The sequence below is a fragment of the Lynx rufus genome, unplaced genomic scaffold, assembly GCF_022079265.1.
Source record: "Lynx rufus isolate CCGP_SWC_20201006 ecotype Redwood Valley unplaced genomic scaffold, mLynRuf1.p SCAF_9, whole genome shotgun sequence".
Classification (NCBI taxonomy): Eukaryota; Metazoa; Chordata; class Mammalia; order Carnivora; family Felidae; genus Lynx; species Lynx rufus.
The window spans coordinates 7,251,398-7,275,844 of NW_025814897.1; the positions used below are offsets into that span (position 1 = coordinate 7,251,398).

Sequence of the window (24,447 nt, forward strand, 5' to 3'; positions counted from 1 at the left end):
AGAACAATTTTTAAAACTGTGATAAGATTCAGGGGTGGCTGGGTGGCTCAGTCAGTTAAGCGACTGACTTCAGCTCAGGTAGTGACCTCATCCTTTGTGAGTTTGAGCCCCTTATCGGGTTCTCTGCTGTCAGTGAGGAGAACGCTTGGGATCCTCTGTCACACCACCCTCTCTGCCCCTCCCCTGCTTTTTCTGTCTCTAAATAAATAAATACATAAATAAATAAATAAATAACTAAAAATTGTGGTAAGATAAAAATAAAATTTGCCACTTAAACCATTTCTGGGTGTATCATCATCGTTCTGTGGCATTAAGTACATTTGCATCATTGTGCTACCAGTCTCCCAGAGATGTTTTCATCTTACTAAACAGAAACTCTACACCCATTAAACAGGAACTCCCCATTTTCTCCTCACCCTGGCCTCTGGCACCTCTGATTTTGACTACCCTAAGTATCACAGATAAATGGATTCATACGGGATTTTTTCTTTTGTGACTGTCTGATTTCACTTACCATAAAGTCCTCCAACTTCATCCACATGGGAACATTGTCAGAATTCCCTTTGTTTTGAGGGCTCAGTATTATCCACTATTCCTGGATGGACACATGGGTGGTTTCCACCTTTTGGATATTAGGAATAATGTTGTTATGAATGTGGGTATGTAAACATCTCTTTCAGATGCTGCTTTAAATTCTTTCTGGCATATCCAGAGATAGAAGTATTGGATCATATGGTCATTCTATTTTGAATTTTTTGTGGATGTGTATGTATTTTTAAATAGCCTCCCTTTATAAAGCTTTACCCTCCCCCATATCTAGTGACCTTGGGTTGGGGGAGGAGATTCTCCAGTTCACAGCCCCACTTCCCCAACCACTTTCTGTCTGGGGAGTGGGCATGTGTTGGGGGTAGTCATCAGGCTATGAGGGTTTAAAAAATAATTTGAAGGTGCGAACACTCTACGTGTCAGCTTTGAACCTACTTTCTGTTGTCCACGCTACAGCTGTGCCCCCACCACCATCCAGTGTATACCTATGCGCACTCTAGGTAAATGTGTCAAAAAACTAATTCACTGAAGGCCAATTCACTTAAAATGATTTATTGCAAATAACTTTGTTTTCAATTCTTTTAGTTTTCATTTTGCCTTCATAGCAAATTCAGTTCGACTGTGCTTCAGCTCGCTGCTGCAGCAGCAACTGAGTCTGAGGGGCCGGAAAAAAGGGAAAACCTAGAGGGACAGTAGAATATAGAATAATCATTTTTTTTTTATTCCTAGGTTGGTACTCTGCAGAGGAATATTTGATTTTTGGGCAAATCTTTCAGCTCCCTGGGCCGAAATACGCAAAAAGGGGGATCACAACTGTAACTCAGATTGAGCACGTGTGCCCGTGTGTGCGTGCCTACGCGCACGCTCGCTCACGCTTTGCCAAGGTAAACCCAGGGCAAGCGTGTATTAACAGCCATAAAGTGTTAAGCGTGTGACGTCACCATAGTAACAGCAACCGTGCGCATGCGTCCATTTAAAGGGCCGGCGTGCTCCTGGCGCCGCTAGCCCCGCCTTCTTCCTCAGGCCGCTCCGCCCTGCGGAATCCAAATCGCCAATCACCGCCCACTTTTTCCTTGCAGTCCAAGGCGCGTGCCCCGGTTTCAAAAGCTCGGGGGCGGGCTCTGGGTTTCGCGCACGCGCCGTCTCCCTCTCCCCCACGCTGGTTCCGCGTCTCCTCAGAACCGTGCCTCCGCCTGGCCTGAGGTGTCTCGTGTCTGGGGGCGGTCTGGGCTGTCGCCGCCGCCGCGATGGGCAAAACTGCCGACTGTCGGGGCCCGGAAGGCCGGCCCGACCCGGTGCGGAGCTTCAACCGTTGGAAGAAGAAACACAGCCACAAGCAGAGCCAAAAGAAGCAGTTGAGGAAGCAGCTGAAGAAGCCCGAGTGGCAAGTGGAGCGCGAGAGTATCAGCCGCCTCATGCAGAACTACGAGAAGGTGGGGCGGGGGCGCGGGGCGGGCGGGCCGCGGGGCTGGGGGGTACCTGCGGCGGCCGGCCACCTGTCCCGGGGGCACGCCGTCGGTCCACCGGGCTGCAGAAGGGAGGCGGCGAGAGGGGCCCGGAGGAGGCCCCACGGGGGGTCACCTGGGTGCCGCAGACCCGGCCAGTGGACCGTCCGGGCCGCTCTTCTGCGCGTCACGCCGTTCCTGATGAAGTGATGGGAATGCACTTCGGAGTAAGGAGATGAGTAGTGAAACAGTTACTCTAATACTCACAGTAATACCCACCACGGTGGTGGGAATCATGACACCTAGATTTGGAGCCGCTAACCCATCCATAATAATACCAATTATTTACCTGGAACTGAGGTACGGGTCGTACTCCTGTTGTACAGATGAGAACAGTGAGGCTCTGAGAAGATAAGGAGTCTGGTTTTTTTTTTTTTTAATTTAAAACAATTTTTTTATTAAAACAATTTTTTAATGTTTATTTTTGAGAGAGAGAAAGAGAGACACAGAGTGTGAGAGGGGGAGGGGCAGAGAGAGACGGAGACCCAGAATCTGAAGCAGGCTCCGGGCTCTGAGCTGTCGGCACAGAGCCCGATGCGGGGCTCGAACCCACGGACTGTGAACCCCGAGATCATGACCTGAGCCCAAGTCAGAGGCTCAAGCGACTGAGCCCCCCAGGTACCTGGGTAAGGAACCTGTTTTAAGCTCCCATATTAGTTGGTGGTGTGCGATTGGGACCTAGACCCATGTCTTTCCAGTTCCAGAGCTTTTCCTTTTTTTTTTTTTTTAATTTTTTTTTTTTTAACGTTTATTTATTTTTGAGACAGAGAGAGACAGAGCATGAGCAGGGGAGGGTCAGAGAGAGGGAGACACAGAATCTGAAACAGGCTGCAGGCTCTGAGCGGTCAGCACAGAGCCCGACGCGGGTCTCGAACTCACGGGCTGCGAGATCATGACCTGAGCCGAAGTCGGACGCTTAACGGACCAAGCCACCCAGGCGCCCCAGAGCTTTTCCTGTTAACCGTCATGCCAGGTCTGCATCCTGCATCATCGGTCTTCGTTCATCTCGTTTTCTCTCCTTAGGTTCGTGACCCCGTCCAAGAATTGACTTAGGGAAAGTTGGATTCCGGGTCTGTTTCTGGCACCTGCCACCCCACATTGTTGTTGATGTCCCCAGATGAGTATCCCTGTGGTTCCCATTTTGACCTCTTGTCCTCACTGTGCCACGCCCCCCCCCCAGCACTGTCAGTACCCCTTCTTCTCTTCCCCACCCCTAAATCCCTTCTGTTGGCCTTCACCCGCCTCACTCACCCTCTCAGTGATTGCCCCCTTCTAGTGAGGTATAATCAGGGGTTTAATATGTGGGACCTTTCTGGAATTATGGTCATCAAGTGTCATGCTGGTATAGCTTTCCTTTAAGCGACCCTTAGGTCAACGGTAAGATTAGATAGATAAACTTTATCTTTGTCTGGGTTAAGGTAAATGGTAATTGGATCCTGGCTTTTGACGACCAGACGAGTGACTTTGGGCAGGTTGCTTATTCTGTCAGCTTCTCCTTTCTTGTCTTTAGAAGGCATAGTAATATCTATAAGTTGTTGTGAGGAGTTAGTAAGAATGCGTGTGAAGTGTTCTGCATGATGCCCGATACATATAAATGTATTCGGTGTTAAATTATTACTACTATTGCTGATGCACAGCACTTCAAGAAACCACTGTAAACTACCGTTAGATGGCATTTTAGAGTCTTGATCTAACTAGAATTGCTTAGGGGCTATATAGTCTCAGCCCTTCTTTATCCTCTTCCCTGCTGTGTAATCCCAAGGGTTATTCCTGGGGACTGGTGACTCCTTCTTGTATTCCATCCACAGCTCTTCTGAGTTCATATTCTTTTTTTCTGACCGTGCTGGATGTTTTTACCTGAGTGTCGTAGGATCGCTTAAAAACACAAGTCCAAAACTGAGCTCATTATCTTTTATTTCTAAATTCCCAGTCCTGTGTATTTGTTCCCTATTTGGCACTCTAACAAATTATTTTCTCATAGTTCTGGAAGCCATAAGTCTGAAATCCAGTTCACTGGCCTGAAATCAAGGTATCAGCAGGGCCATACTCCCTCTGGAGGCTCTCAGGGAAAATCCCACTTCTTTTTTTTTTTTTTTTTTTAATGTTCATTTATTTCTGAGATAGTTGGAGACAGAGTGTGAGTGGGGGAGGGGCAGAGAGAGAGAGGGAGACACAGAATCTGAAACAGGCTCTAGGCTCTGAGCTGTCAGCACAAAGCCTGACATAGGGCTTGAACTCATGAACTGCAAGATCATGGCGTGAGCCGAAGTTGGACGCCCAAACAACTGGGCCACCCAGACGGCCCAGAAAATCCCACCTCTTGCTTCTAGTTTCTGGTGGATGTTTGTATTCCTTGGCTTGTGGTTTCGTTCAGTCTGTGCTTTGGATAGCTTCCCTTCTGCCCTGTGTCAAATCTACTTCTAACCATTTTATTTTTATTTATTTATTTAAAGTTTATTTATTTATTTTGAGAGAGAAAGGGAGTGATTGGGGGAGGGGCAGAGAGAGAGGGAGAGAAAATATCCCAGGCAGGCTTCACACACTGTCCCTGTGGAGCCCAATGCCTTGTTCAGTCTTATGAACCATGAGATCATGACCTGAGTCGAAATCAAGAGTCAAATGCTTAACCCACTGAGCCACCCAGGCGTCCCTTATTTATTATTTTTATTTTATTTTATTTTATTATTGTTCTTTCTTTTTTTTTTTTTAACGTTTTATTTATTTTTGAGACAGAGAGAGAGAGACAGAGCATGAACGGGGGAGGGGCAGAGAGAGAGGGAGACACAGAATCGGAAGCAGGCTCCAGGCTCTGAGCCATCAGCCCAGAGCCCGACGCGGGGCTCGAACTCACGGACCGTAAGATCGTGACCTGAGCCGAAGTCGGATGCTCAACCCACTGAGCCACCCAGGCACCCCTTATTGTTGTTCTTTAAAAAATATTTATCTTGAGAGAGTGAGAGAGCAAACATGAGCATGGGAGGGACAGAGAGAGAGGAGAGAGAGAGAATCCCAAGCAGGCTCCGCACTGTCAGTGCAGAGCCGGACATGAGGCTCAGTCTCATGAGCCATGAGATCATGACCTGAGCTGAAACCAAGAGTCAGATGCTTAACCAACTAAGCTACCCAGGTGTCCCTGTTTTCATTTTATTTGAGAGAGAGAGAGAGCAAGCATGAGCTTGCACATAAGCAGGGAAGAGGGACAGAGGGAGGGAGACAGAATCTCGAGCAGCCTCCACACTGAGCACAGAACCCAACTCAGGGCTCGATCCCATGACCCTGGCTCATGGCTGAGCCAAGATCAAGAGTCAGATGCTCAACCGACTGAGCCATCCAGGCGCCTTGTACTTCTGCACTTTTTAAATAAGGATACTTCTGATTGTGTTTAGGGCCCACTCAGATAATTGAAGATAATTGCCCATCTCAAGGTCTTTAATAACGATGTGCAAAATCACTTTTGCCATCTAAGGTAATATTCACAGTTCTGGAGGTTAGCATATGGATATACTTGGGGGCTGTTGTTTAGCCCACCACATCCTAGCCCCACCGTGTAAGCAGACTGTCAAGCTAGAGACCTAGGAGTAATCCTAGACACTTCCCTCTCACCACTTGTACTTTCATCCAGTGAGTCACACTGATAATTTCCTCTGCCTTTTAAATTTTTTAAACTGTTACTCTGTCCCCCCTGCTATGTCTTAGTTCAGGCCCCATCATCTCTTGTCTGGGTTACTACAGTAGTTATTGCTTATAATAGGGATTAGCAGGCTTTTTCTGTAAAGGACAGGATAGTAAATGATTTCAACTCTGCATGTCAGAAGGGTGGAACCACTCAACCCTTCCATTGTAACATAGAAGCTGCCATGGAAATAAACAGATGGGTGTAGTTGTGTTCCTGCAAAACTTCAGTGAGGAAAACTGGTGGCTAATGGGGATTTGGCCCTTAGGCCTTATTCCCTTCTACTCTATCCACCATATTGCTGACAGAATGATTCTTTCCAAGATGAAAATCCAGTCATCCTATTATTGATAAAAACCCTTCCTTGACTCACAATTACTTTCAGGAAAATGGTCAAATACTTTATTAAAACATTTTTTTTAATGTTTATTTTTTTTTGAGAGAGACAGAGCATGAGTGGGGGAGGGGCAAAGAGAGAGGGAGACACAGAATCTGAAGCAGGCTCCAGGCTCCTAACTTTGTCAGCACAGAGCCTGATGCGGGGCTTGAACCCACGAACTGCGAGATCATGACCTGAGCCGAAGTCGGACGCTTAACCTACTGAGCCACCCTGGTGCCCCAATGGTCAAATACTTTAATGTGTCAACATGTTCTTCTCTAGTGGAAGCATAAGTTATTTGTGGTCAGGCAGACCTGCTTAAATCTCACTCACTTTGGGTATTGACTAGCCAGTTTCTTAATATTCCTGAGTCTTGGTTTCGTTCATTCAGCAGAGATCACTAAATGTTACAAGGCTCAAATGAGGTAGCCTGTGATAGGCATACGTGAAAGAACAATTTGTAGTTTTGTGAATTGGCCTTGGTCCTTGATGCTTCTTGTCCTGGTACTTGATGTTTCCACCGTTTGCAGTGAGCACCCCCATTCTCTCACTCTCGGAATACTTGCCAGGACTTTAGGATTGAAACTTGTCTTCCCAACCTCCCCAGGTAGAGTTAGGGTTGCTGTCTGTAACGTCTTATATACACTTTTGTTACAGCATTTATCACCCGGCTGTGATGATTGGTTTCTTTAACTTCTTCATTAACTCTCCCACTAGACCATGAACTTCAAGGTCAGAAACCATGGATACACTCACCTTTTCGCTTCCCAGACACTGGTAGCACAATGGTTATCCTGGAATAGGCGCTCAGTGTTGACATGTTGTTTGGTGCATGAGGACCTTTTCCAGATTGCTTTATTCTAGTTGGTAACATCAGTCTATTCTTTTTGGTCTTTTGTTTCAATTATAATTATTAACATTTATGAAGCTTTTTACATGTTATTTTGCCATATCGTCTCAGTAGACAACATCATGAGACTATTTACATTATATGGGTGAGAAGCTTTAAGGAAGAGCAAGGTTAAATAATTTCTGTAAGGTTAAGTAGCTGGTAGTGAGAAACTTCTGACTCAGGTTAGTCTAGGACTGATGCCAGACTCCAAATCACTATACTTTACTGCATTGTACTGCATGGATGTTTAAATTCTAATCTTTTCACTAAATTGAAGGAGTAGATTTTTCCTGTAAGTATTGCCATGTTTTATTATTTTTTTTTACTCATAGAAATATTTTCTTAATATTTTGTCAAGAAGGAAATGCACTGTGAATCGAATACCAGGGCTAGCCGTACTAGAATACCAGCAAAGCAGGTTGTTACTGTCCAGGTAACTAAGGTTCAGACCCTCGCTACAAGCTGCCTCAGATGATAACATTTGTGCATAAAACTTTTCTTACAGTGTGTTTACAATACAGGGGTGCTGCTAGGTAGCCTCTCTGGGAAAATACTGGACAATTTGATTCAGAAACATTTTGTAACAGTTTGACAAGGCACTTGTTGAGGCCTAGGTCGTAAAAGATGGGAAAAAATACATGTCTTTGTCTCTAGGGCAGAGAGTTGATACCTGTGTACAGTGCTGTGGAGTTAGATTGGTGTAATTATGGGGACAGAAGTTGATTTATTCTGTCCCTGCCATTTCTGGCTAGGTGAATTAGAAGAATATGTTTACTCTGGGCATGCTCCCCTTCCTCCTTGTGGTTGCAGCCTCAGGCCTGGCTTGTGGAGCTGAGTGTGAGCTGGATTGGAGCCCCTATACCTCAGCCTTTGTAAATTTTTTTATTTTTTTATTTTTTTATCTTTTTATTTTTTTAAGTAGGCTTCATCCCCAGTGCGGAGCCCAACGTGGGGTCTGAACTTATGACCCTGAGATCAAGACTTGAGCTGAGATCAAGAGTCAGACACTTAACCGACTGAGCCACAGGTGCCCCTACATGCCTTTGTGTAGGGCGCGAACCGCCCAGCAGTTTGTGGTGGCTGTGAGTGGAGTAGCTTTGAATGATGTGTTCTCCAGGTAGAAAAGATGAGCAAGAACATTGTAGGTCAAGGGAGCAACACAAGGATATACAAAAAGATGTGAAAATAAGTGATGTTCTCTGAGGGGGAGATTCTCCTTGAAGTGTGGTATGTGTTCCCAAGCTGGCTCCGGGAGAAGAGGGGCAGAGGTGGATTGACAATGGTTTTGGAGGCTGTAGTAGTTAGAATAATGGCCTCCTAAAGATGTCTGTAGCCTAATCCTGAAACCTGTGAGTAAGTTACATGGCAGGGAGTATCTGTAGAAGCTGGAAAAAGCAAGGATATGGATTCTTTCCTATAGTCACCAGAAAGAATGGAGCCCAGCCATACACTGTAATTTTAGCTGTGTGAGATCCATTTTGGACTTCTGACTTTCAGAGTTACAAGTTAATAAATTCATGTTGGTTTAAGCCACTGTTAATGGGAATTTGTTTCAGCAACCATAGGAAGTACATACAGAGGCCATGTTTAGAGACTTTATTATTTTTTTTGTGTTTTACTTAAAAAAATTTTTTTTTTTTTTTAAATTTTTTTTTTTTTTCAACGTTTATTTATTTTTGGGACAGAGAGAGACAGAGCATGAACGGGGGAGGGGCAGAGAGAGAGGGAGACACAGAATCGGAAACAGGCTCCAGGCTCTGAGCCATCAGCCCAGAGCCCGACGCGGGGCTCGAACTCACGGACCGCGAGATCGTGACCTGGCTGAAGTCGGAGGCTTAACCGACTGCGCCACCCAGGCGCCCCTTAAAAAATTTTTAAAAAAATGTTTATTTTTGAGACAGAGACAGAGCGCTAGCAGCAGATGGGCAGAGAGAGAGAGAGAGAGACAGAATCTGAAGCAGGCTCCAGGCTCTGAGCCGTCAGCACAGAGCCTGATGTCAGGCTCGAACCCATGAACCATGAGATCATGACCTGAGCTGAAGTTGGACGCTTAACCAACTGAGCTACCAAGGTGCCCCCATGTTTAGAGACTTTAACCAAAAATAGTAGGCAGTCTCTGGGGGCAAGTAGAGAGCATACCGAAAGGCTGTGGAGGCTGAAACCAGGTCAGAGACTGTTAGTATAGTGTAGGTCTTAGATCTTCTGACAGGCAAATGCCAAAGTGGGATTAAGTGAATTGGAGATTTTTTTTTTTTACCATTTATTCATTTTTGAGAGACAGAGCGTGAGTGGGGGAGGGGCAGAGAGAGAGGGAGACACAGAATCTGAAGCAGGCTCCAGGCTCTGAGCTGTCAGCACAGAGCCTGATGTGGGGCTCGAACTCCTGGAACACGAGATCATGACCTGAGCGTCAAGTTGGACGCTTAACCGACTGAGCCACCCAGGTGCCCCAGTGAATTGGAGATTTATTGGGGGGAAGTGTCTGTGCAAGTGAAAGAGAAGGAACAGATATAGGGAAAGGAGGGAGTTGGAGGAGACATAGGAAGAGACTCAGGCTGCAGCACAGTCTAAGAAAGCTTCTGTTGATGGGGCATCCTAGAGCCACCGTAGCCCATTAAGGGAATCTCCTGTCCTGCAGGAATGGGTCTCTGGTCGTCCTGCTGCTAGGGAAGAATGGTGCTGTCAATGGTAGATCTGGAGGACCGACTGCTGCTGGGGAGTCAGGACTGAGTGGCTTATCCCTAGGGCCACCCTGTAAGGGTGTGTGTTGGGGGTTCTGAGGGAGAGTTGGGGACTGAAGCTTGTTGAGAAAGGTTGGAGATCTTTGTTTCAGTTCTCCTGTTGTCACTGCTGCTGAATGACTCCATCTCTGCACCTGGGATTCTTTTAGACTTGCTTTGAATCAGCTAGTGCTGTATAGGAACCCTGCATTCTAATGTAGTTTCCCCCCTATAGTCAATCAGAATTTGGGGTGGCTTGAGGCGGATTGCTTTTCTTGTCGTGACTGCAGTGGGTGGAGCATTCCAGGATGTTCTTACACTTACTTTCTTCTCCGGCCTTGAGGATGTGGAAGCATTATTTGCTTTTGTGAGAAACATGAGTAGTGAGAAGAGAGTTGCAAGAAGTATAGGAGGTAGTTGAGTGGTGTCCACCCTGCTTTTCCTTCCGCCCCCTCCAGCTTTCCCTGGAAAGCTGATGAGAAGTCTGGGACAAGTACTGTCACTGGAAAATTGTTTTCTGATTTCAGAAGAGTGATACAGATTTCAGAGGGAGTGTGAACATTGGAAGACAGGAGTGATTTTTTAAGAAAAGAAACATCTGAAGGGAAGGGGAGAAAATGTTATTTTGTTTGTAGGAACCATAGCCGGCTCTGTGACTTCTAATTATTCCTTGGATTGTAACAGAGTTTTCTTTTTAAAATTTTTTTTTAACTTTTATTTATTTTTGAGACAGAGAGAGACAGAGCATGAACAGGGGAGGGGCAGAGAGAGAGGGAGACACAGAATCGGAAACAGGCTCCAGGCTCTGAGCTGTCAGCACAGAGCCCGACGCGGGGCTTGAACTCACGGACTGTGAGATCATGACCTGAGCCGAAGTCGGACGCTTAACCGACCAAGCCACCCAGGCGCCCCTAACAGAGTTTTCTAGAACAGACTTGACAACCGTTTTCTGTAAAGGGCCAGATAGTCAATATTAGGCTTTGTGGGCCACATGACCTGTGTCACAACGGCATAAGCAACACGAAAATGAGTGGTTGTAGCTGTGCTCCAGGTTAACTGTTTGCAAAAACAAGCAGCAGGTGGATTGGGCCATAGTTTGACTCCTGTTCTAGTTCATGAGTCGAGTACAGATTTCCTTCTGTTTCTTTGACTTTTTTCTAAGAAAATGTTGTAAATGTTTATGGCTGATGAAGTGCTGGAACAGTTTTCATTTTTCCAGACTTTCCATTTAGGAGGGTTGACAGACTAGAGGGAGATGTGCAGCATTTCCTTGGAGTGGCCCGCTGTGCCCGGGCTGTGTCTCTGGTGGAGGATGAACGTGTGTTGCCCGTCTGGCTCCTTCTGTAGGCATTCTGTTCTTTGTGAAAACAGCTTTTTAGCTGATCGTACCACAAGTGCACATGTGGACTTCACCTAATTTTAATGCTGTGTTTGGGAGATTGACCTTCTAATTGGGAGGTCAGTTGACGTAATTTTAATGTTGTGTTTGGGAGATTGACCCCTTGATGGGACAAGATGTTCTAATGAACTTTTCTCTCTCTCATGTGAGTGTACTGATTATTCCTCTTTACTGTTCTCTGGAATGATTTGTGGGAATCAAGGCAATGTTTTAATACTTGTGTTTGCAGCATGTGAGAACAGAGACTAACCATATCTGGGCTGCTTTAAGAATCTTGGAGAAGATGATGTGTAGACTGTAAAATGAAATAAAAGCTGTCATCCCTTTACTGCCTGGAGTATAATTTAAATAAATGAACCTTACAAATGCAACTTTTCCCTTTTGTGAATCATGAATAATTTGGCAGCGTATTCCCAGATCTGAACAGGAGTTCCTGCTTTCAGCATCTGTAATAAAATAATTCTCCTGAGTAACCGAAATGAAATTCAGAAAATTGGGTTTATGCTAATGAAGAACATCAGTAATGAACATTTAGATAATGTAAAGTTAAAGGGCAAAATGTTACTTATTGTGGCTTCAAAGCATGACAGAGACATTTCCTCTGGTTATTGTTAAATAATGCCCCCTCCTTTACTATACCCCCGAATGAGGAGTTGTCTGGTTGGATTTTGCATGCCACTGACTTATGGTTAAAACTTGAAAAGGTTTGTGATAACAAGATAACATTTCTCCAATTAAGTTCAATCATTTCTCCAAAGTGTGTAAGTAGAAATATTCTCATTGTGCTCTGTGGTGTAGAGTCCCTTTGCTCCTTATTTCTTAAACTGATATTCCTTGAAGGATGGTCTGAAGGTAAAGTTTCTTCCTAAAATTGATGTGCTGTTGACCTACCATATTCTTAGAGGTGAAGGAGGGTTGTGTGTGTGTGTGTGTGTGTGTGTGTGTGTGTGTGTGTTGAGTGAATGGGGTGTTTTTATTTTTAAACCAATTTAAATTGTTACAAGTTTATATTTTTGATTCATGATAACTTCCTTATGGTGTATTTCCTTCTAGAAGGAACATTGTTTTTTAATTAGTAGTGATGATTGAATTCAATCCTGTAGTACCAAGAATTAGCTGGACGGCACAATGTAGACAAAAAATGGTTTTGTTGTAAGACAAATGAATTATATAGTATGTTATTTTACCTTAGCTGAACAGTCTCCTTGTTCTTTTTTCAGATAAATGTAAATGAAATTACAAGATTTTCAGATTTCCCTTTGTCCAAAAAAACATTAAAAGGTAGGAGGATGGTAATCTTGGGACATGTTGTTGGATTTCTTGATGTTTTTTATAAGCAGAAAAATATTTAGAGTATTTAACCTGAAAAAGATCATTTTGGCAAATAGTTTTGATATCTTGAACCTTTAACACCAGGAAACAATATTAATTCATTTGAGTTTTACTGATGTGTCATTCTCATCTCCTTTCTGGACTGGTTAAAGAGCAGTAGTGAAAAAACAAGATGCCATAGCCTGTCAGGAATTAAAATAAAATCTAATTATGTTAGTTGAAATGAACAAGAAAACAAAAGTGATGTCTTTTATATTAGTGTGTCAGGGCCACCAGAACAAAATCCCACAGACTGGGGGGCTTAGAAGAAATTAATATTCTCACAGTTATGGAGGCTGGAAGTCCAAAGATGGAGCTGTTGGCAGGTTTAGTTTCCTTTGAGAGCCATCATCGTGGAAGGGATTGTTCCAGAACTCTCTCCTTGGCTTGCAGATGACGACTCTCTTGTGCATCTTCATGTGGTTGTTCCTCTGGATAGTCATACCATTGGTATCTCTTTTGTGTCCAGATTTCCCCTTGTGAGGACACCAGTCACATCAGATCAAGGCTCATTTGAACTTAATCATCACTTCAAAGGCCCTCTTTTTTTTTTTTTTTTTTTTTTTAGTGTTTATTTTTGAGACAGAGAGACAGCATGAGCAGGGGAGGGGCAGAGAGAGAGAGGAAGACAGAATCTGAAGCAGGCTCCAGGCTCTGAGCTGTCAGCACAGAGCCTGACATGGGGCTTGAACTCACAAACTGCAAGATCATGACCTGAACAAAGTTGGACGCTTAACCGACTAAGCCATCCAGGCACCCCAAAGGACCTCTTTCTGAATACGGTCACAGTCAAAGGTACTGGGTGTTAGGCTTCAATGTAGGAATTTTAGGGGGCGCCGTTCAGTCCGTACTACTGTTGTGTAGGAGTTTTCTACAGTATCACTTTCCTCCCTTCTACACGGCAGGTTTGCAAGAAGCCCAGTACCGTTTGGTAACTGAGATACAGAAGCAGACTATTGGATTGGCTTTGCAAGGGAAAGATGTTCTTGGAGCTGCCAAGACAGGATCTGGCAAGACTTTGGCTTTCCTTGTTCCAGTAAGTAGTTTATTCATACTGGGTCAGGTCCTCTATTACGTGATTTTATTTTACTTATTTTCTTATTTATTAATTTAAAAAAAATGTTTGTTTTTGAAAGAGAGAGAGACAGAGTGTGAGTAGAGGAGGGGGAGAGAGACAGGGAGACACAGTTTTGAAGCAGGCTCCAGGCTCTGAGCTGTCAGCACAGAGCCCAATGCAGACCTTGAACCCACAGACCGTGAGATCATGACCTGATCATGATCAAAGTTGGATGTTCAACTGACTGAGGCACCTAGGTGCCCCTAAACCTTTTTTTAATGTTTATTTATTTATTTTGAGAGAGAGAGAGTGCACACAAGCAGGGGAGGGGCACAGAGTGAGAGAGAGAATCTGCACTGACAGCGCAGAGCCTGATGCAGGGCCTGAACCTGTGAACCTGAGATCGTGATCCAAGCTGAAATCAGGAGTTGGATGCTTAACTGATTGAGCCACCCAGGCACCCTGTTATTTATTTATTCTAAAAAAAAATGTTTATTTTGGGAGAGAGCATGTGCGTGAGCAGGGGTAGGGGCAGAGAGAGAGAGGGAGAGAGAGAATCCCAAGCATGCTCCACATGGTCAGCATGGAGCCCGATGTGGGGCTTGAGCCTGTGCGCTGAACCATGAGATCATGACCTGAGCTGAAACCAAGAGCCGGATGCCCAACCAACTGAACCACCTAAGTGCCTCTCTGTTATATGATTGTAAAGCATTCTTTGCCTAGGTACAAATCATTATGGAGAGAGTTGTTTCCTATTGGATTCCCCTGGCTAGAATGCCACTTTCATCAGACAGGGGCCCCCAGCTGTCCTGTTCTCCACCATATTCCCTCCATCCTAACGCAGTGCCTTGCACATGGTGGACGCTCAGTAACTTGAATGAATGAATTACCTTAACCAGCCTTTACATTCCTGAAGGATATGGATGTTCCTGGGTGGCAGGTTTGGATGGTTCTACCCTGTTGTAGGGCCACGGAAAGGCCTCGGAGGCTATTCATGTGCTTATGCTTGTAAACCTGCCAGTTTCATTTATATTTGCCACTTGTTTAGGATAAAGCTGAAATATGCTCACTTAGATTGAATGACTTGTTGAAAATTTTCCAGGACGTTGATATCTGTCCTTTTGAGCAGTAAAACTCGTAGGACTTTACTTCTATCTCAGTTGTGCTGTTGATCTCATAATTTAATTCCTACAAAATAATTGGCTTAGAAAAATCACATTTGAGTTTTTGTCCCAAGTATTGAAAAGTTGTTTTTATTTTTCTCTTAAATTCAATTTTTCCTAACAATGTCTGCCCACAACTAGAAAATTCAGTGACTATATAATTATAGTAACTACACGGATGAAAGTTTATTTTAATGTGGTTTCCGTTCAGAAAATGGTGACAGATATTTTTCCAAAACGTGTTTGAATAGTTTGAGGGCTGTACATACCTTTCATCGATTGCCATTCTTCTCTGGGCAGGGCTCTGGCAGCAGCTGAGCTGCCAGGGCCTGATTTTCCCTTCCCTCTATGACTTGAGGGATCTGGTGGCTGGAAGAAAAAGAAAAAAAAAAAGCCAAGAATTTCATTTTGCTGATTGGAAAGAACTTGTGACTGGTGTGTCTTCTGCTCAGAATGTGCCTTTGATTTGGAGGAGCACGGTTGGCCTAGGAATCAAGATGCCGCCTCCTGAAAGGACTTACTAAACATAATTTGCTGTCTTTTTTGAGGTGTTGGAAGCCTTATATCGTTTGCAGTGGACCTCAACAGACGGGCTGGGGGTTCTGATTATATCACCCACAAGAGAACTGGCCTATCAGACTTTTGAGGTTCTCCGAAAAGTAGGAAAGAATCATGACTTTTCGGCTGGTCTCATCATTGGTGGAAAGGTTTGTCCTTTGTCTTGTCCTTCTTTTTTCTATAACGTATATTGGTGCACTGTTGGCAGTGGACAGGAAAGAGGTGGAGATTTCATCTAAACAGGTAAGCTGGCCTCCTGGTGTGGTAACTGTCATCTAGAGTTCTGGTTATCAAATTTGAAGGTTCAGAAAGTCAATTTTTTGAGGGTATCTGAGTGGATCAGATTCTCTGACACTAATACACTTTAAATAACCTATAATTCTATTTGTTATTGTACTTGGGAAAGGTACCATTGGAGTATGTGGGCTAGTTCCTTTTAAGAAAATATTTAAGAGATTGAATAATTCAGAACATTGCTTGGTCAGCAGCAGAAAAAAGGAAGACAGGTTTACAAAATTTTTTTAAAAATTTTAATGAATTTTTTAATTGAAGTATAGTTAACACATAATTGTCTTAGTTTCAGGTTACAGCATACCATTTCAACAAGTCTGTACATTATGTGTGCTCACCACAAGTATAGCTAGCATCTGTCAGCATACATGCTATTGTAGTACTATTGACTGTGACTTTCATCCCCTGACTTATCCATTTCATAACTGGAAGCCTATATCTCCCACTCCCTTTCACCCATTTTGCCCATCCTTCTTCCCTCTGGCAATCATCTGTTTGTTTTCTGTATTTATGGGTCTCTTTCTGCTTTTTTGTTTTGTTTTGTTTTTTGATTCTACATGCAAGTGAAATTACATATGGTATTTGTCCTTCTCTGATTGATTTCACTGAGGATAATCTCTGGGTCTGCCATGTTGTTTGAGATGGCAAGATCTCATTCTTTTTTCATTTTTTCATTTTTTTAACGTTTATTTATTTTTGAGAGAGAGAGACTGAGTGTGATCAGTTGGGGAGGGGCAGAGAGAGGAGACAAAGAATCCGAAGCAGGCTCCAGCCACCCCCCCCCCTCTCTCTCTCTCTCTTCCTCTCCCTCTGTCTCTCACACTCACATACACACACCACATCTTTATTCATTCATCTATTGATGGACATTTGGGTTGCTTTCAGTGTCTTGGCTGTTGTAATGCTATTGTGAACATAGGGATGCATAACTCTTTGAATTGGAGAGTTTTTTTTTTTTAATTTTTTTAATGTTGATTTATTATTGAGAGACAGAAAGAGATAGAGCATGAGCATGGGAGGTGCAGAGAGAGGAGGAGACACAGAATCTGAAGCAGGCTCCAGGCTCTGAGCTATCAGCACAGAGCCCGACATGGGGCTCAAACTCACAAACTGTGAGATCATGACCTGAGCTGAAGTCAGATGCTTAACCAACTGAGCCATCCAGGCGTCCCTGTTGACAGTTTTTATCGTGAATGGATGATGAATTTTGTCATGCTTTTCCTGCATCTATTGAGATCATATGATTTTAATCCTTTATTAATGTTGTCTATTGTGTTGATTTGCAGATGTTGAACTGTTCTTGCATCTGTGGAATAAATCCCACTTGATTGTGGTGTATGGTTTTTGAAATGTATTGTTGGATCTGATTTGCAAATATTTTTTAAATTGTTTTTTTCCATAATAATAGTTGTACTCTTTAATCTCCATCCCCTGTTTCCCTCATCCTCCTATGTACCTTCCCTCTTGTAACTATCAGTTCCCTATAGTTAACAGTCTGTTTCTTGGTTTATCTCTTTTTTTCTTTGCTCATTTGTTGTTTCTTAAATTACACATATGAGTGACATATGGTATTTGTTTTTCTCTGAGTGAGTTATTTCTTTTAGCATAATACTATATAGCTCCATCCATGTCATGCAAGTGGCAAGATTTCATTCTTTTTTATGGCTGGGTAATATTCCATTGTATATGTATACCACATCTTTTTTTTTTTTAAAGTTGATTTATTTTGAGAGAAAGAGTGTGAATGGGGGAGGGGCAGAGAGAGAGAGGGAGAGAGAGAATCACAAGCAGGCTCTGTGCCATCAGCACAGAACTCATTGTGGGGCTCGATCCCACGACCCATTAGATCATGACCTGAGTTGAGGTCAAGAGTCGGGCGCTTAAATGACTGAGCCACTCAGGTGCCCCAAATCTATTTTATCTATTCCGTAATCGTTGGACACCTGGGCTGTTCCTATAATTTGGCTATTGGAAATAATGCTGCTATAAACATCAGGGTGCATGAATCTTTTCGAATTAGTATTTTTTTATTCTTTGGGTAAAAACCCAGTAGTATGATTGCTGGATCATAGAGTAGTTTTATTTTGAATTTTCTGAGGAACCTCCATATTGTTCTCCAGAGTGGCTGTACCAGTTTGCATTCTAACCAACAATGCAAAAGAGTCCCCTTTTGTCCACATCCTCACCAGCACCTGTTGTTTCTTGTGTTGTTGATTTTAACCATTCTGACAGATGTGAGGTGATATCGTAGTTTTGACTTGAATTTCACTGATAACCAGTGATGTTAAGCATCTTTTCATGTGTCTGTTGTCCATTTGTTTGTTTTATTTGGGAAAATGCCTATTCATGTCAATTGCCCATTTTTTAATTGGATTATTCATTGTTTGAGCATTGAGTTGTATCAGTTTTTATACATTTTGGATTCTAACGTTTTATCAGATAATTTGCAAATTATTGGATAATTAGTCTTTTGCAAACATCTTCTCCCATTTCATAGGTTGTCTTTTAGTTTTGTTGATTGTTTCTTTCGCAATGAAGAAACTTTTTATTTTGATGTAGTCCCCATAATTTATCTTTGCTTTTATTTCTCTTGCCTCTGACATTTCTAGAAAAATGTTGCTATGGCTGATGCCAAGAGATTACTCCCTGCCAGGGTCCAGCCCCAGCAGGTCCAGGGGTTCCTGAAGGATGAACGGTGTTGGCGAAAATAACAAATGGACACAGACAACGGCAGTGTGTTAGACTGGCCGCTTTATCGTGGCAAGTGTGGCATTATATTTGTTAGCAAATTTCTTATAGCGTGCGTCATCTATGTTTTCTGGCATTACCTAATTCTAAAAATGTTCCTTTGTGTAATCACACATTAAGGAACAACATAGTTATTTTCATGTAATTTTCCCTCCTGCCCTTTCAAGGTCATCTAGCTCTCAACACCTCAAGTAGAACGTTTACAGGGACGTGACTTCTTAGTTGTTCCTTTGGACCATTTGCAGCACAAGGAACAAAAGTGTTCGCTTTGGTCTGGGTGCCGGGAGGGAGCCAAGAGGGCCCTGGGAACCCAGGCCTTATGCGCTCCCGGAGAGACAATGTATACCTAGGAACTAATGAACCATTCTGTACCTTAATCCCCCAGGTCCAGTTATCATCTGGAATGCCTCCTGGGGGCCAGGTGGGCCTAGGGGTTGAAGTAACTTGTATCCATAGATACATTCCTTTGTTGCCGGAGTGGGGATTTCAAACCCATTTGTCCCCCTCCTTGGCTGGGAAATATATGGGGCTGTCCTTCCTTTAGGTAGAGGAGTCTTTATAGGGGGTGGCAAGGGCTGGATGCAGGGCCGCATAATTTCCCTACGGAATTTTATTTCTTTCCCCGATGGTTCTTTTCCCGGAGGGCCTGTGGTGGGCAATTCCCCAACCGACCAATCCCCAGGTACTTTATTGGTAGGGGGGCTGCCCTGACCAGTGCTGAGGCCAAATTACATAAAAGCAGGAGTACAAGAAGCTTCACTTTCGATGGGCCGCCATGCAGTCCCGATCCGTCCCACCGCCTGGGCCCTGCCATCAGGCTGATTGGATAGCTTGGCTTCCTGCAACTCCCTGTGCTCTTTTCAATAATTTTCTAATTGATTTTGAGTTTATTTTTGTGTGTGGTGTAAGAAAGTGGTCCAGTTTCATTCTTTTGCATGTGGCTGCCCAACGGCATTTGTTGGAGAGGCTGTCTTTTTTCCATCGGATATTCTTTCTTACGTTGTCAAAGATTCATTGACTATATAGTTGTGGCTTGATTTCTGGGTTTTCTGTTTTATCCAGTTGATCTATGTGTGTTTTTATGCCAGTACCATACTGTTTTTTAATCACTGCTGCTTTGTGGTATAACTTGAAATCTGGAGTTGTGATACCTCTAGTTTGGTTTTTGTTTTTCAAGATTGCTTTGGCTGCTCAAGGTCTTCTGTGCTTCTGTACAAATTTTAGGATTTTTTGTTCTGGTTCTGTCAAAACTGCTGTTGGTATTTTGATAGGGATTGCATTAAATCTGGGTTTGCTAACATTTTGTTGAGGATTTTTGCATCTGTGTTTGTCGGTGATAGTAGCCTGTGGTTTTCTTTTTTTTAATGGTGTTATTGTCAGGTTTTGGTATCAGGGTAATGTTGGTTTTGGGAAATGAGTTTCAGAGTGTGCCTTCCTCTTCAATTTGGGGAACATTTTGAGGAAGATAGGTACTAGCTCTTCTTTAAGTGTTGGAATTCACCTGTGCAGCCGCCTGGTCCTGGACTTTTGATTTTTCAGAGTTTCAAAATTACCTATTCATGAGTGCCTGAGTGGTTCAGTCATTTGAGTGTCTGACACGGCTTTTCTGTTCAGGTCATGATCCCATGGCTCAGGAGTTTGAGTCCCATATGGGGCTCCATGCTGACAGTGCGGAGCCTGCTTGGGATTCTCTCTTTCTCCTCTCTGCCTCTTCCCCACTTGTGCGTGCATGCATGCTCTCTCTCAAAATAAATAAAAAAAAACTTTAAAAAATTATTTTTATTTATTTTAGTGTTTACTTTTGAGAAGGCGCAAGTGGGGGAAGGGCAGAGAGAGAGGGAGACACATAATACGAAGCAGGCTCGAGGCTCTGAGCTGTCAGCACAGAACCTGATGCGGGGCTCAAACCCACGAACTGTGAGATTATGACCTGAGCCGAAGTCGGGTTGCTTAACCGACTGAGCCATCCAGGCACACCCCACCCCCCCAAAAAAATTATTGATTCAGTTTCATTATTTATAATTAGTTTTTTCAGACTGTCTATTTCTTTGTGATTCAGTCTTGGAAGGTTGTGTGTTTCTAGGAGTTTATCCATTGTTATCTAGACTTTTCAACTTGTTGTAATGTAATTCCAGTTGTCTCTTATTATTCTTTGTATTTCTGTGTTGTTGGTTGTAACTTCATTTGTGATTTTTTTTTTTTTTGTGGGGAGTTTTCTCTCTCTTTTTTTGCTTGATGAGCATGGTTAGCAGTTTTATCAGTCAAAAATAAATCTTTTCAGAGAACCAGTTTTTGTTCTGTTGATATTTTCTTTTTTTTTGGAGACTCTATTTTATTTATTTCCACTCTGATCTTTATTTTCTTCCAAGAACTTTGGGCTTTATTTATTCTTCTTCTGGTTCCTGTTGATATAAAGTTTACATTGTTTATTTTGGGTATTAAAAATTTTTTTTTTCTAATGTTTATTTTTGAGAGAGAGCGAGTGAGCGAGGTGGGGAGGGGCAGAGAGAGGGAGACAGAATCTGAAGCAGGCTCCAGGCCCTGAGCTGTCAGCACAGAGCCCAATGCAGGGCTTGAACCCCCACTTGTGCATGCATGCATGCTCTCTCTCAAAATAAATAAATAAATTGTGAAATCATGACCTGAGCTGAAGTCGGATGCTTAATCAACTGAGCCACCCAGGCACTCTCCCCACCCCCGTTTTCTTTCTTTTTTTTTCTTTTTTTTTTTTGTGGTAGGCCTGTATCACTATGATGGTTGATATGATTTCGGTCTTCAATTTGAGACTTGTTTTGTGGCCTAGCATGTGATCTGTCTTGGAGAATGTTCCATTTTACACTTGGAAAATATGTGTGTTTTGCAATTTTGGGATGAAATGTTTTGTAGGTACCTGTTAAGTCTATGTGGTCTAATGTATTGTTTAAGTCCAATGTTTCCTCATTGATTTTCTGTGCAAATGATCTGTCCATTGATGTAAGTGAGGTATTAAAGTTTCCTACTAATATTGTATTGCTGTCAATTTCTCCCTTTATGTCTGTTGTTATTTTTTTTTGTTTCACTGATTCTGTGTTTGGTGCATAAATATTTACAAATGTGTGTCTTCTTCGATCAATACACTTATATGTAATGCCCTTTTTTTCTCTTTTATTACTGTGTTTTATTTTTTTATTTTTTAAAGATGTTTATTTTTGAGAGAGATAGAGTATGCATGGGTAAGGGGCAGAGAGAGAGAGAGAGAGAGAGAAAGAGAGAGAGAGAGAAAATCTCAAGCAGACTCTGCACATTTAGTGGAGAGCCTGATGTGGGGCTCGAACTCGTGAACTGCGAGATCATGACCTAAGCAGAAATAAGAGTTGGACGCTTAACCGACTGAAGCCAGCCAGGCACCCTCACAGTCTTTGTTTTAAAAATCAGTTTTGTATGACCTGAGTAAGGTCACTCCAGCTTTCTGGAGCAGAAGATAGTTTTGAGGAATGTTGATTTTAGGTGATAGTGGAACCAGCTACTCAGCTTCTGCTCTACCGTCTGGTTCACTTGGACTGCTTGTTTGTGCTGGAGGCTCTTCTAGACTGTGAAGATAATACTTGGGTTCATATGCAAACATACATGAAGGAAGTGTAGCATCCATCCCAAACCCTCACGTACTGATGTACCTGTCACCCAGCTTTAATGACGAACATTCAAGGAGACATCTTCTAGAGTGTAGAGAGCTCAGCTTCCCTCGCCCTAGTCCACAAAGTGCAGTGTGAATGGTGTCAGAGAGTGCCTCTGGGTTCTGACTTAAATAATGGCAACGATTCTACTTTAAGTCGGTTCTGGCCGATGTAAAGAGAAGTGAAGACTTGGAGCATTCATGGGAAATTTTTTCTTGGCCTCAGAATCCTGGGTATAATTAAGAATCTAGAGGCACTCTGAGCTCTTTAGGTCTTCACTGAGGACTTTTATTTGGCCCAGAAATTGGGATGTGCTGCAGAAATTGAAGGGGGAAATCCTATCTGTTTGTAGCATATCTACATTGCTGTGAGAAGTAACATGCAGATGGCTTTTATAGTTTTGATACATGGGCTGCTCAGTAATGTGTCTGTGTAATCAGAAGAAACAACTGTTTTCAGGATCTGAAACATGAAGCTGAGAGGATCAATAACATAAATATACTTGTTTGTACTCCGGGTCGGCTTCTTCAACACATGGATGAAACAATATGTTTTCATGCTACCAATCTCCAAATGTTAGGTAAGTCTAATGAATTTCTAATGAAACAATCTCAGACTTAGGAGAGAAGCCTCATCAATTTTAATGTTAGACATTTTTAATCTTAATATTTATTCAATAAAACATCTGAGAATAACTTGAAACAATTTTTTGGCATATGGGTTCTAAACCCGGAGAGTACAACTAGACTTTTTTTTTTTTTTTTTTTTAAACAAAATGGTCAGAAGAATATAAGTAGTTGTATATGAAATTAGATACTTCTTTATCTGACACTGCTAGGAATTTATCTCTTAAGATACATCCGCTTCTGGTGATATTACCTAACGTGTGTATATATACTTTTAATCACGTCTTTATTTTGGAATAATTCTATATTTACAGTTACAGTGATAGTACAGAGAGTTGCTTTATACCCTTTCCCCAGTTTCCCCTAGTGTGAATCTTACATAACTGTGGCATGTAACCACATATTTCGTCAAAATGAAGATTAACATTGTTCCGTTGTATAAATTCCAGACTTTTACTTGGATTTCACCAATTTTTCCGCTAATGCCCTTTTTCTCTTCTAGGATCCAGTCCTGAATACTACATTGCATTTAGCCTAATGTATATTTTAAATGTTGTAATTCACCTTGAATTTTCTTTTTTTAGTTCTTGATGAAGCAGATAGAATCTTGGATATGGGCTTTGCTGATACCATGAATGCTATTATTGAAAATCTTCCCAAGAAACGTCAGACTTTGCTTTTCTCAGCTACCCAAACCAAATCTGTAAAGGACCTTGCACGCTTGAGTTTGAAAAACCCTGAGTATGTCTGGGTTCATGAAAAAGCAAAATACAGGTATGTACTACTTGTAGCCATATTTGATTCAATTAAAAAAATCAGTGTTCTTTTTACTATAAGAATTTGGTATTTTAAATGAATACTACCTTTTTTAGGAAACTAGACGTCATTTTATGTGTTATAAAATATGGAAAGTATAGTAAAATATATTACAATTATTTAAATATTTGATGGACCTTTAAATGTGGGAATACTCTAGTGCAATATTTCTCATGTGGTCTGAGGAACACATATCTTTCTGTAAGATGTGAACAGGTGTTTGTTAACAACTACCCCTGCATAAAATGGGGGGTGGTGGGGTTGTATGGCTGTGTGGGAAATGGGTTGGGGGAAGTAGGTTTCAAAGTGTATTTTGATACAAGTGGAAGTTTGTGTTTGTGTGTTTGGTATGAATCACTGTCGATTGTGGACATGCTTGACTTGCAGAAATGTTGTCTAGTGAACATAAGTAGATATGTGTTGAAGGTCTCCATATGGATTATCTCTATCTTCGATTTCTTGCTATGAAATGTTAGTCTGAGAAGGAATAGATTGGGGAAAATGGTGGATTATCCTCTTAGAAAGTTGTTAAATACTGGGAATATGGGCTTTGGGCCCACCTTAATGTTGTTCAGCTAATAAATGTTTAGGATTAAAGAAAGCCCTAGAAGAGGCCAGACTCCATGCTTCCAGGCATTTTCAGTGGATGAACTTGGTTCTCAAGAACTCGGGAGTGGCATAGCAAGAGATTCTTTAACTCCTCCTTAGCTTTCTATGGAGTAGACAGTGGTTGCTGTTTGTAACGTTGAATTGAGGTAGCTATTGAAATTCTTGGTACAATTAATAATCTAAAGAGTCACTTTTTATTTTCTTTTTCTTCTTTGTCTTAAGTTTATTTATTTTAAGAGAGAGAGCAGGGAAGGGGTAGAGAGAGAGCAAGAGAGAATCCCAAGCAAGATCTGTGCTGTCAGTGTGCAACAAGACAGGCTCAATCTCACAACCCTTGAGATCATGACCTGAGCCGAGATCAAGAGTCGTACGCTTAACCAGTTGAGCTACCCAGGCTCTTGATTTTCTTCGTTTTTTTTTCTTTTTTTTTTTTTTGGCTGT

General features: G+C 42.4%; 1 protein-coding gene across 1 annotated transcript in view; it reads left to right on the top strand.

Moving 5' to 3' along the window:
* Positions 1-1,754: 1,754 nt before the first annotated feature.
* DDX10 (DEAD-box helicase 10) overlaps positions 1,755-24,447 on the top strand; it is a 277,089-nt gene continuing 254,396 nt past the window's right edge. Inside the window, exons 1-6 of the mRNA XM_047071361.1 lie at positions 1,755-1,979; positions 12,335-12,395; positions 13,391-13,521; positions 15,254-15,412; positions 22,415-22,535; positions 23,166-23,355. Coding sequence (XP_046927317.1) covers positions 1,794-1,979; positions 12,335-12,395; positions 13,391-13,521; positions 15,254-15,412; positions 22,415-22,535; positions 23,166-23,355 — 848 coding nt within the window. The 5' untranslated portion in view covers positions 1,755-1,793. The remainder of the gene's footprint in view (positions 1,980-12,334; positions 12,396-13,390; positions 13,522-15,253; positions 15,413-22,414; positions 22,536-23,165; positions 23,356-24,447) is intronic.